A 12,578-nucleotide genomic window follows, 5' to 3' on the forward strand; every position below is an offset into this window, starting at 1 on the left:
AAGATCCCAAATTGTGTCGCCTATTACGATCATGCAATGGGGGTAGCAGGTACAATTCTTACGCTCCACCTGCAGGGAGCCCTCCCAAGATAATCATTATCTACATTTTTTTAAAACGTCATTTAAGATATTCATTAGAAATGTTAACAGGGTATCATTTCCCTTTTCGTACTGTATATTGTTGTAGGGTTCATTAGAAAATCAGCTGACGTCATTACAACTACTAACGAGTTATCTTGTATTGACGAACCATCGACAGGTGACATTCTATGTTTTTAAGCAATGACTTATTAATCTGATAATATACAAAACAGTCTACGGGACCATATGACATGACTATGACAAAGGTGAAACACAAGCGTATATTTTCACAATAATTTTTAATCCTGAATTTTTTAAAAAAAAACCTCAAGGACAGAGGTAATTATTATAAAAGAGTCCATAAATCGATGATATGGTCCTCGTTGAGTTCCTTGAACTTTAATACTCACAGACAGTCCTTGGTAGCAGTGTTGCAGTACTTAATGTCATAATAAATCAATAACAAGACACAAGTGATCAAGACAGTGTATCTTCTGTTAGAGGATCTTAATATTATAAATTACCGAATGACGCTGATTTCAGGACATTAAGCACACAGTGAAATAATATGTTTAATATTAAAAACAATGTGTGTGTAAACTGCAGTCAGTTTTCACATGTTCACTAACTTAATGGTTTCTTATTTTTCTTAGGATTATATTCTAGTCCAAGAATACTTAGTCGAGTGGTTTGAAGCGCCTTCAAAACCCGACAGGTGCCAATTTTGAGTACGTGAACCAATTTAGACGTATTACTGTCTTTGCAAGGAGTAGCTCGCGTCTGTAACACAACCGACATAAGAATTTATGTTTAAATCGCTTCCTAGCTAACGACACAACATGTTTCCGTGAGAGTTCATCTCGGTAGCTCCTATATTTGCCACTTTAACAGTCAGTCGTGTCTTTCCTGTACTTTGGAATTATGGTTTTTCTGTGTTGCCTGACCTGTGATTGCTGGTTTACAGATCAAGGACTCCGACCGCCTCCTTCCTGTCTGAATCGGATGATATTCTTGTCCTGAATGAGTTTCCGTTATTTTCAGCTGTTCACCTAACGAACACCGAATCTCCTTTTACTCTTTCCGATGTATGATTCATCGCTGTTCCGACATGCATCCAATTCTGTACACGCAATCTACGACGATTTCTGTTGCGTTTTAGGACATTACTTGGCGTCTTGTTAAGGCTCTTGGCTTCCATACCTAAGCCATGGGCATAATAAAACTATCTGCTTGCATACATTTGTTATTCACCTGGACTGTCAATTTCTTCTTCTTCCACTTACATTGAAACTGAGAATGTATTCTTTTGAGTGCCAATCCTGGATGTAAACATGTTTTCATTGTCCGAAGCATACGATTCTGCTCTTGCATTTTTCATGTTTTACTTTCGGATAACATCATGTCCTGTATTTCCTTACCTTTTTTTTTGGTCGAAGAATATATGTTCTAGAGATTTTTAAGAACTTGATTAAAGATTCTTTGATCATCGTTAAAAACAAATGACAAAAATAACAAAATTCAAAATTCGATCTTCATACACCTTTTGTCTCGCTCTAAACCGAGAGACATTTGTTTGTACTTCAATTCATGATACATGCGTATTTAATATCTGTAAGTTCATAGAACAGCTTCGCTTTGCTACATTACTACATTTAGTGATGAAAAATGTTTGTTTTTCCATAATTTTGTAATTTTATGTAGAAGGAGTATATACTTAATTAACAAGTGTCACGGTGCTATCCTAATGTAATCTGTATTAAAATGAATGCAAATGACAGCACGACGAGTAATCTTCAGTTGACATAGATATTGTATCCTTCGCCTCAAAATCTAGACAGTGAACAGGGCCGTGTTCTTTTTGATATACCTATATATCCGGATCCTGACAAAAATAAGACTTGAAAATCCGGCAAATATCGCTTAATTCATTTATTGTGTGTGTGTGCGTGTGCGCGCGCGCGTGCGTCCTGTTCGCGGTTTCATCAATCTAGTGGTTAACGCGGAAATTGTAATTATAATCCGTCACAATATGTCAGGAATGGAATCAAGCTTTATGTTATGCTTTAGGTCCCTGTAGGGTTTGTTCTGCATATATATCCGGATCCTGACAACAAAGAGACGACTGGGAAGTCGGGCAATAAAAACGATAAATACATTTCCTTTTTATGTGCATGCGCGCGTCCTGTTAGCGGTATATTTTAGATCTAATTTCGCCAGGAAGCACAATTTGTTCTATTTCTTAATATAGCATATCATTCATAGCAAATATTTCGATTTTCTTTTGCAAACAACCCTGGTGTTACATGTAGAAATATGTGAAATTATTGTTTTAAACATATTCCGCTCTTAGGTCGTAAATAGCAGGAGATGTGTGAAGCTGATTAAGCAGAACTGTGTCTTAAGGGCATTATGTCACTCTTGTTAATTATTTCCCCGTAAAACGGATATAGGTTGTATTAGCTTAACATATGAATAACGTTAAACGACATCCAATTTTTAATCTGTAACTAAAACAAATATTTTGACGTAATACACTTGGACAGGTAATTCCATAACAAACTGTGTGTGTTTTTGGTGTCTATATATAGATGACACAATATCAGTAGTGATGATATAACATATAAGTCTACAACCTGCACAGCAGTAGAAAATTACATTTCTTTAGTGTGATGCTCGTTTAAAACATTGTCACATCGGATTCTTTATGTTATTACCGAATTAACTGACATGGCTACCCATACCACGTGTTGTCCGGATTGCAGTAGGTAAGTGCATTGTAATATTTGACAATATATGGGCTGACAAATTTCATTTAGGCCTGATAATACTAACTCGTTCCTAAGATGTTTTTCAAATCATTAGTTGCAACATCATTGCGTCTTAATCCCTTACTTTACCGCATCGTTCTGAATTAAGTGAACTTCTTAAAATATATCTAAACACAATGAAACCAATAAATCACAATAAAAAAATAAATGAAAATTTTATTTTATATCTATTATTTTCTTTTGATGATTAGAGTATACCAGAAGATTTTGAAGATTTCTCCTGCAGTTTTAATTAGAGCTACTATTAGTCGCAATCAACAGGAGCTCGTTGATTTGACGATTGGCGAAAATCGTAACACATATGAAGAGCATAAAATAAGCTTTGGGATAACATCATGGGATGTATTGCCTTACCTTTTTTGTTAAAGAATCTATGTTCAAGATATATTTAAGAACATGAAACTAAATACTTTGATCATCGTTAAAAATAACTTTTAAAAAAACGAACAGAAAAAAAAAGAAAAAAAAATATACGCGCTTGCGATTCGGTGTACTTACACCTTTTGTCTCGCTCTAAATCGAGAGCCGTATTCTATATATGTTATTTTAATTTAACTTCAAAGATATAGATTAGAGTGTAACATAAGGTGTTGAAGATTTCTCCTACAGCTTTTATTAGGGCTTTAGTTAGTTAGAATCAACAGATGCTTGTTGAGATGACGACTGGTTAAAGTTAACCTTCCCTTAATTTTGGATATAACTGTAGCGCATTCCGTTGACCGATTAGCTCTTTCAGATAGAGCAATAGTAAAACACTTGTAATTTCCTAATTCGATTCCTGGGCCCGTATTTATGAATCCGTTCTCATGATCAAACATGGATTTAGTGCTCAAATCTACCGTCTTTTAATTCACTTAAATCATATTAAATTAGCAAAAGTCCAATAGAAACATTGTAAACAGTACTAGTACAGTCATAATCTTCAAATCATTTTTCAAATCATTGGCAAAATATTAATTCATTATTAATTGATAACAATTTAAATCACATAGTTAACACAAACAAAAAAATCTCCACTAAAACACTAATATGGCTCACGATTAGGTAGAAGCACCGAAAACATTTCTCATTACCTGCTAGAGTGTACATTATACACTGACAACTACACATTGAAACCCTTCAGTATCATTTAGCTGTCAAATTAGTATTATATGGCGATGAATCGTTATCTTTAGAAGAAAGTAAAATAACTGTTTTCGCTGATTACAAGTCAAAGCTAATGAAGGTTGCAGATTACATATCTGACTAGTCATCGAAAAGTTTCACATGAACATGTACATTGTTTATACTTACTAACCGGACATCAGCGTTTAGAAATAATGGTTGTTCTCTTTGGTGACGATAAGTGGACCTTTCATTCTCAAGGCTTATAATCATTTCATAGAGCAAAGCTGTAGACTGTAACCAATAATAATAGTAAGGACATTCTCACTGAACCATCCAATACGTTTGGAAAATTAGAACTCGTCGAATATCATGAATACTTCCTTTCAGTATTCTTTTATTATCAAACAACCCTGCGAATGAGAATGGATAATTAAAATTGAGAAACATCTTTGTTTTCGCTCTGATGATGCTTTTATTCACATTTTTAAACTTTTTTTGTCTGTTTCAAACGTTTAAAGCTTTTATTCCAGTTCTGATCAAGAGGCACAGCATAACAAGAAGAAATCGCCACCCAGAAGATGGTTTGTGTTGATATCAGGCTATTTCGTCATGTTTCTCAGCATTGGGTTCCCTTTCCATATATTTATCCTCAACCCCGAGTTCATTCGTACTTTTGAGAGCAATAAGGCAGAAACGGCTCTTATACAATCGATCACAACCGGGATGCTTCGTATAGCAGGTAAGATACTTAGATGTATAGCAGAAATGGGATGATACGACAACCAGTAAAACAGGTCCCAGAGGTCCAGGATTTAAACCCGGATTCGATCCCAGTCTGCCCGTTACATTTAAAATTACTTTCATGTTGCATCTTGTGCCTAACTTAGTATACTCCGGAGGGTGGAATAAGGTCTCGTGTCTTCAGGGTTGAAGACATTGTGGAAGGAGGGATAGGTTTAGCGGAACCTGACTGGGTATAACGTCGGTAACCAGGTAGTTCAGTTGGTAAGAACGACGTTCTAGAGTTCGGAGGATCTGGCCTTTGTATTTTTCTTTTCTTTACCCGTTTCAACGGAGAAATTCAACGATAATGTACAGTTAACCACTGATAACTGATTTCAATCGTTTCAACGTAATAATAATTTCAAGCGTATGAAATTGATATTTCAGAATAAATCACATAAAACATATGTCCGTATCGCACTGTGGAATACGTAGCAAACCTCGTTCTATGTGTCATGTATTTGATGCTGGAGCTTGTGATTTTTGGATTTTGCCGACACAGCATGGATTTATGCGGAATTGTTTAGATATATACTTTCACTCGACAAACGTCGTGCAAAACTATTTAGATACTGCTCACTTGCTTACATTTTCAATACGGGTGAGAGGGTTGACTTTCTGGAAACATACGTGGTTTAAAAATTGGGGCAATAATGTTCACATCTCCCAATAATTTATAATTAAAAATCAAAGAAAGGTGTCATTACATCACCGACATGGTGGAATATACAATCATGTACCGTACAACGCACCAAAAATACCGAGATACATCGTTCACACACAGTCCGCACATCGTCCACACATAGTGCGCACAACTGTGCGATTTAACAATCGTTCGCCCCGTTGTGCTCTTTTCTCCGCACAGCTGTGCGATTCGATACAATCTGTTGATCAATATTACGGATGCAATGATGTACACTGTATATATTACTGTAATTTCTCATCACAATAATTAAGATTATGTACAATTTTACAATGTGTGTTACACAGTTTTACAGTGACCGTTAGACTGTCAAGAATGGGTTTAGCTTCTAGGTAACAGAACAGGTAAATTACAATTTGATGAGTCACCAGAGTTTTATCTGGCCTGTCCCTCCCACATAGAGCTGATATGCGATACCGTATGACCGTTATTAAAACACAACTGGATGTTAAGTATTTGTTATTTGCATTCGTTTTGGTCTATAGCTCCCCTTCACCTGGTCTTCACACCTTGGCGAGTTACGTAAGTGCCCCGGGCGGGGAATAACTACGGTCTAGGTACAGGTACAAAGTGGCTATGTTTACCTGTATTGCCGAGACTGTGTTGTAATTTTACATGTGTCGAGTTAGGTTGTTTATAAAACACCAAAAACACCGTTTCTAAATTTAAGAAAATATAGAGAGAAAGATAAGCTTATCGATGTAGCTAGCATAATTATAGACACATACTAAATAATCAAGTTTATGTGTTTGAACACATGCACGACAGCGTATATATTGTTAAGGCATTCCTCAATTTACACCAACCACGATTGTTATCGCTCAACATTCGCCCATCGTCCGCACAAATGTGCCCAAGCAATGATTGCCCAATATTTGTTCGTTCGCACTTCGTGCACACATCGTTCACACATCGTGCGCACACCGCACATCGTGTAACGCTGGCGACCCCACAACTGTACCGCCACCTTCCGCTCAAAGACATTTGCGGTACAACGAGTTTGGCGGTACAACGAGTTGTCCCTGTTAAATGACAGGTGGATGAACGCTTGTTTGTTTTGGGGCACATATCCAATACCAATGAGAACTCAAATATACATGTATATATGCAATTTTTAATATACACACCGTTTTTGAAAGAAAGATTAGTTCGGGAATATTGATTTAGATCTGGTATTACGATCAGTGACTCACATAGAAGGCATACACTTTACGAGTGAGTACCGCGGCGAGAATGCCAGTTAGGGTTAGATTTTCCAGGTTTATTTATTATCGGTAAGTAATGTCTGCATAGCGGTGACAATTTTCGCATTTCTCCACTGCAAATGCCATCATTTCTGTACGTCAGACTCTGTAGTCATGTGTAAGTGTTAAAAACCGTCTCAATATGGTGTTTTCTGCCGCACAACCCAGGCGGATATCGTCAAGAGTCCATCTCGTTATGATTTTTTCACATCAAGAATGTCATCGTCCGATAATACCTGAGTGGGTTGCAAGCATCTGATCATTTCAATAAACTGTCTCATAGTCAAACGTAAATCGGGATCGAGATCAAGTCCGTTTGCACTTGTTGTAACACGGCGATCGCTCAAATACGCATCCGAACCTTTGACTTTTATTTTGTCAGTGATAGCCAGATGCGGTATGTCACAGTCACGTGGTAAGATGATATAGCATTTGCACGATGAGTCCAACGGCGATGACCCGTCGGTCTCATCAAATCAATTTCGATTTGTTGATCCGAATATCATATGACCGACAGGTAATATGGTAAATTGTATTCAGATGTAAACTTAATTAATAAATTGATTAGACACACAAATAATACGTAATTACAACATCTAAAACTGATCCCCAGGGCTGAGTTAACCGTGAAATCAACGATATAGGTAAATTTCTTTGATGAAGCGTGGCGGCCGGTGTTGTAGGGGGCTAACAAAGGGGTATTTGAACGGCGGTACCCGAGTTTGGCGGTATCAGTTATCAGTTTAATAATGAACATATTTGGTAACAGTTTTTTCAAGATTCTTTCGTCGATACATTAAATCATATATTTTCAGACGTAAGTCTGTACCGAAGGTTTAACAAAAATGTTTTAAATACTTGCTTTGATTTTATCCATACAGGAACTTTCTGTTGGAAGGCTGTGGCTAGATACGGACCTCGAATGACTGGGATAGCTGGTAGTCTTTTGGTGACACTCGGTCTGGTCTTCTCTTTCTTTGCCCAAAGTATCCCTCATCTCATCGTGACGCTCGGCCTAGTTTCAGGTATGACAGAAAAACTATTATCACAGACATAAACTATTGTGGATTATACAGAGACGATGCAGAAGTGTTGGAAACATGATTCAAGAAAGCAAATTTGTCCAGAGTAAATTATGTTTTAATATATTTCACTCAAACATATGCTGAATGTTTATATTCTACCATTTGAAAAAAGGAATATCATGTTGTTTCGTATTTCATTCAGTGTCGATAAGGTCACGTGACCTTCATAACTCAATAAATAAAGCTTAGTTCCTTCTTTTTGCACTTGGAAACATTTGTCACTTGATGCCTCTTTTTCCTTTTCACAAACAAACGTGCCAATTGTGCACCTCTACATTTGTATTGCAGCCGATGGCATAGTTTCTGAACGTTGCAGTAATGTGTCCTGTCCTGCAAGTTAAGATGGATGTGTGTGAAAAAAATAGATATATACATATGACCGCGTGTCCCCTCGCATGACTAAGTTAATTCGTTGTTTACAATGGAATATAGAGGAGGCTTTTGAAAAGCATTGCACGTGAGTTGTTTATTTAAAAATTAGGCATCCCTGTCCCACTGCAATGTGTTTTCCCTTATACAGTAACCTCCCCATAACCTCCGTTTGGATATAACTGTAGCACTGTTGGACAAGGACACATCCATTGTCAAGATGGTTAAAGCATCGGTTAAAGCATTAATAAAACAACCTGAATCCCGGTCTTTTCCTATGAATGTTTACACTCAGAACACTTGTTGGTTAAGAATTGGTTTATTTCATATTTTTGTCATTTCTCATGAAGTCCAACAAGGTATGGTTTTCCTTTTTCAGAAATGATTTTACAAAGCTATTGTCATGCTGGAAAAAAACAGTTTCCAATACTAGTTATATTCAATATTTTCAATATTTTTTATGTCAATTTATACATTGTTATCAACCAATGGAAAGAGTCGTGGAAAACTTCAAATCCGATTGTTTATGATAAAGAAACATTATGGAAGAATTGGTTTTCGTTTGGATCAGGTTATGAGGTGATATGAGTACGAGTAAATCTAAAAGACATCGAAGCTGTGTATCAAAACCAAAACCAATATTCACATTTAGACTATTGTTTAACAAATTGGCAAGCTGGTTGCTTTCACTAACTTGGTTACAAAACAAAACACGAAATAATACGTCGATTCAATTTTTAAATTATATAAGTCAAAAGACATTCCAAACAAGAATAATAAATATTTTGTATGTTCAAGAATTTGGGAATTTATAGTGGTAGATTCAAGGGACTCTGGTACTTGGTATGCATAAACATACCAGGGACAATATTTCAGACTACTACGAGCATTTGCTCAAGAGTTGGTAATAGAACAATGCAATATCACTCAAAAGAGTTGCCCAATCAGGAGGGGAAATTATGATGATTTTAACATGTTCGGTAGTATTTATACTAACTTCAAATGTTTTATATACTAATTATGGCTTCAATTTCAACAGGAATTGGTTTCTCTGCGACTTTTATCTCCGCAGTAACAAGCGTCGGAGAATACTTTGAGGGGAAATCTAAACTTATGGCGCTGTCGTTTCTCACTTTTGGATCAGGATGCGGTGGGATATCAATTCCCTTCCTCCTACACTTTCTCATTGAAGAGTTCGGTTGGAGAGGATGTTTACTAGTCATAGGAGGACTTATGGCAAACATGACGTGTTTCTTTGCAGTATGCAAACCACTCTCGATCGGCCTCCAACAAACTACTAAAGCGAATAGATTAAAGAAAGTAGACTCTGAAACAAAACCTACAGAGCAGGGTTTTACGAAATCATTAAGATCACTGGTCACTAATAAAGTTTACATAGCACACGTCGTTGCCATGTGCTTTACACAACCGATTATAAATTCTTCATTAATTTTCATAATTGATTTCCTGACGACGAAAGGTTTTGACTCGGAAACAGCAATATTAATGTATTTATATTTACAAATAGGAAGCACTTTATGTGGAGTCGTACCAGGCTTGTGTAAAAAGTACATTCCTCACACCAGCGTCCTTATTATCCCTGCGTGTTTCACAATAATCGGATCGACGGCGACTGCGTTGCTTCTTCATGCAGAGACATATACACAGTATGTTGTCCTCCTGGTCTGTTTGGGGATAACGTTAGGTGTTAGCGTCACCACGGTCTCCGTGACAACAATGAAGATCTTGGGACCCCATGACTACTTGGCAGGATTGGGAGTATTAATGACGATGATAGGCATCAGTGGAAGCATTTCAGGACCAGTTGCAGGTGAGTTCCTCCAGAGGCGTCGCTTCTCTGTAATCTTCAAAGGAATCTTCGTCAGCCTTGTGATTAGTCATTTTTTACTTGAGATCATTCAAATAGCAAGCCGCGTACCTTCAATTTTGCTATGACACATCGAGGATGGACCTGTAACTATATTGCTGTTATTGCCTAGGTTTTACTTTATTTACGTTAGCTCTCCTGTTACGAGTATTTTACGGTGTTTTGGGGTGGATATTTTTGGCGTGCCTTTACTTTGATTTGACCTAGAATTATATTGCTGTTGTCGTCAATGAAGAAGAAGACGCTTTTCCTTCCAGAACAACTGGTCTTATTCTCCTTGTACATTTTCAAGAGCCTCCATGTTAATCTTTTTATTGTTCATATACTACCGGAAAAAAGAAACTGTGCATGCCTAAAATGTGTTATAAAAATAAATGTGTATGACGTAGAACAACAAGGTTTTCGGGGACAATTTATTTGTTATTTATCAACAGTTGCATTTCATTTTCCACGTTATGGAATCAAGAAGTTCCGCTCAGGAGTGACGTAAACACAGCAGGGTCAATACTAAGTTCACAAAGTTAATAACTCTTATGTCTACCGTTCGCCTGAATGCAAGCCTTGCAACGTCGACGCATGGAGCCCATCAGACGGTTCAAGAATGCTTGTGGGATGGCATTCCTGATCTGTAACAACGATGCAGGCAAATCAGCGAACGTCACCGGTTGATTGGGTAATGCCCGTAATCTGCGCTTCATTTCATCCCAGACGCGTTCAATGGGCGACAGATCGGGGAATACAGCAGGCCAGGGCAACACGTCAACGTTCTGCTGGGCAAGAAAGTCCATAGCGACACGAGCTGTGTGTGGTCTGGCGGTGTCCTGCTGTAGCGTAATGCTGCCCTTGCACGAATGGAACGACGTGGGTCCCGAGGATCCCGTCACGGTAACGTAGAGCGTTCAAATTCCCGTTAACAACTACCAGAGACATTCACCCGTTGGCTGTGGTGCCGCCCCAAATCATAACGATGCCTCCGTCGAAAGAACGTCGTTGTACCACACACGCGTCACGGAAACGTTCTCCAACGCGAAGATACACTCTGGAACGACCGTCACTACTATCCAGGTGGACTCGCGACTCGTCCGTAAACAAAATGCCTGCCCGATCCCGTCGAGTACATTGCAGATGCCTTCTGCACCAGTCTAGACGTGCTGCACGATGGCGTGACAGAAGAACTTGGCGTATTGCAGGACGTCGCGGACGGATAGCTCTTTCACGAAGTCGGTTCCGTACAGTTCTCGGGCTTATTTTTGGTAGCAACCCAGGGATTGTCCTTGCAGTCAAACTTGCTGTTTGGAAGCGATTTCTCAAATGGACAAGCTGAATATGGTTGTCCTGTTGACATGACGTCACACGTGGACGTCCCGCTCGAGGTCGATCGCCGACGTTACCAAACTGTTGATGTCGTCTCCACAAATACCGGATTGTGTTTCAATGGACATGAAAACGTGTAGAGACAACGGCTTGGCCCATACCAGCTTGAAGCATACCAATAATCCGGAGGCGGTCATTTTCATTGAGCCTCGGCATAGCATTAATCACAAATTAAAAAGTTATAATGCTGTTTTTACTGTTCACTTGTCTCAACAGAGTGACCCAACAGTTGAAAAATAAACTTTCATTGTCGAATGGGATGGCTGGACGAGAAAAACGTGCAAACTGGTCAAAGCCTATCGAGAGCAAACTGCACGGGGAAAACTGTCCATGACACACGGATAGTGTGTATGTGTCATACGCGGTCATGTGTGTGAATTTTCGTGTATATACAGTTGGTAATATATAACAATTCTCCGCATGCACAGTTTCTTTTTCCGGTAGTATATTTAGCCCTAGTTTTGTCAATTTTGAGTTTGAATTACGTTATTATCTTGTATTTAGGATTTGTTTACGCTTTGCCTTGATTTTGTATATTCATGTTTTGCTGTCAGTAAAGATTGTGTACGTTTTCGAAGAACTATTTTTCAATATGTATTTTCTATATTATAGGATATTTTGTTGATCTGACGGGATCCTACACGAAGCCATTTTACGGTATGTCCGCTTGTCTCGGCTTGGCGGGCGGCCTGTTCGTGTTAGCTGCGGTACTAAAACGGAAGTCAAATAACAACCAATCTGACCACGTTTCGGATATTACTGTTGTTGAAGGAGACGACAATCCTACGTTTTCCATATAAAGAGAGAACATTTTGGATTATTTCTTATCTAAAGAAGTAGATATACCATCTTATGTGTGGCAATCGACGTTATATGGCGAAGTTATATTTTAACACAGCTAGAAGTTTTATCAAAAATGAACAATAACCTGAATTTCAATCAAAAATGAATAATAACAGTAATACAAAAAATACTTATAATATGCTTTAAAATATGCCTATATTTTCGAAATTTCGTAAAATGAAGCGATTTAACGCATATCCCTTCTTTTAAACAGCTAACTAGACAAATCGCGATCCCAAGTGTTTGGCCCCAAGCATCGTCGATGAGTCCAAG

At 38.0% G+C, this 12,578-nt stretch overlaps 1 protein-coding gene across 2 annotated transcripts in view; it reads left to right on the plus strand.

Moving 5' to 3' along the window:
• Positions 1-12,262, plus strand: part of LOC110448975 (monocarboxylate transporter 6-like) — a 34,826-nt gene extending 22,564 nt beyond the window's left edge. The window contains exons 1-4 of one of the 2 annotated variants that reach the window (XM_021495528.1): positions 4,612-4,755; positions 7,628-7,771; positions 9,240-10,031; positions 12,075-12,262. In XM_021495528.1, the coding sequence (XP_021351203.1) occupies positions 4,626-4,755; positions 7,628-7,771; positions 9,240-10,031; positions 12,075-12,262 (1,254 nt within the window). In that variant the 5' untranslated portion in view covers positions 4,612-4,625. Of the gene's footprint in view, positions 1-4,611; positions 4,756-7,627; positions 7,772-9,239; positions 10,032-12,074 lie in introns of those variants that run through there. The other variant, XM_021495526.1, reaches the window with a different exon arrangement.
• Positions 12,263-12,578: the final 316 nt, after the last annotated feature.

This window comes from Mizuhopecten yessoensis, unplaced genomic scaffold (assembly GCF_002113885.1).
Source record: "Mizuhopecten yessoensis strain PY_sf001 unplaced genomic scaffold, ASM211388v2 scaffold4411, whole genome shotgun sequence".
Lineage (NCBI taxonomy): Eukaryota > Metazoa > Mollusca > Bivalvia > Pectinida > Pectinidae > Mizuhopecten > Mizuhopecten yessoensis.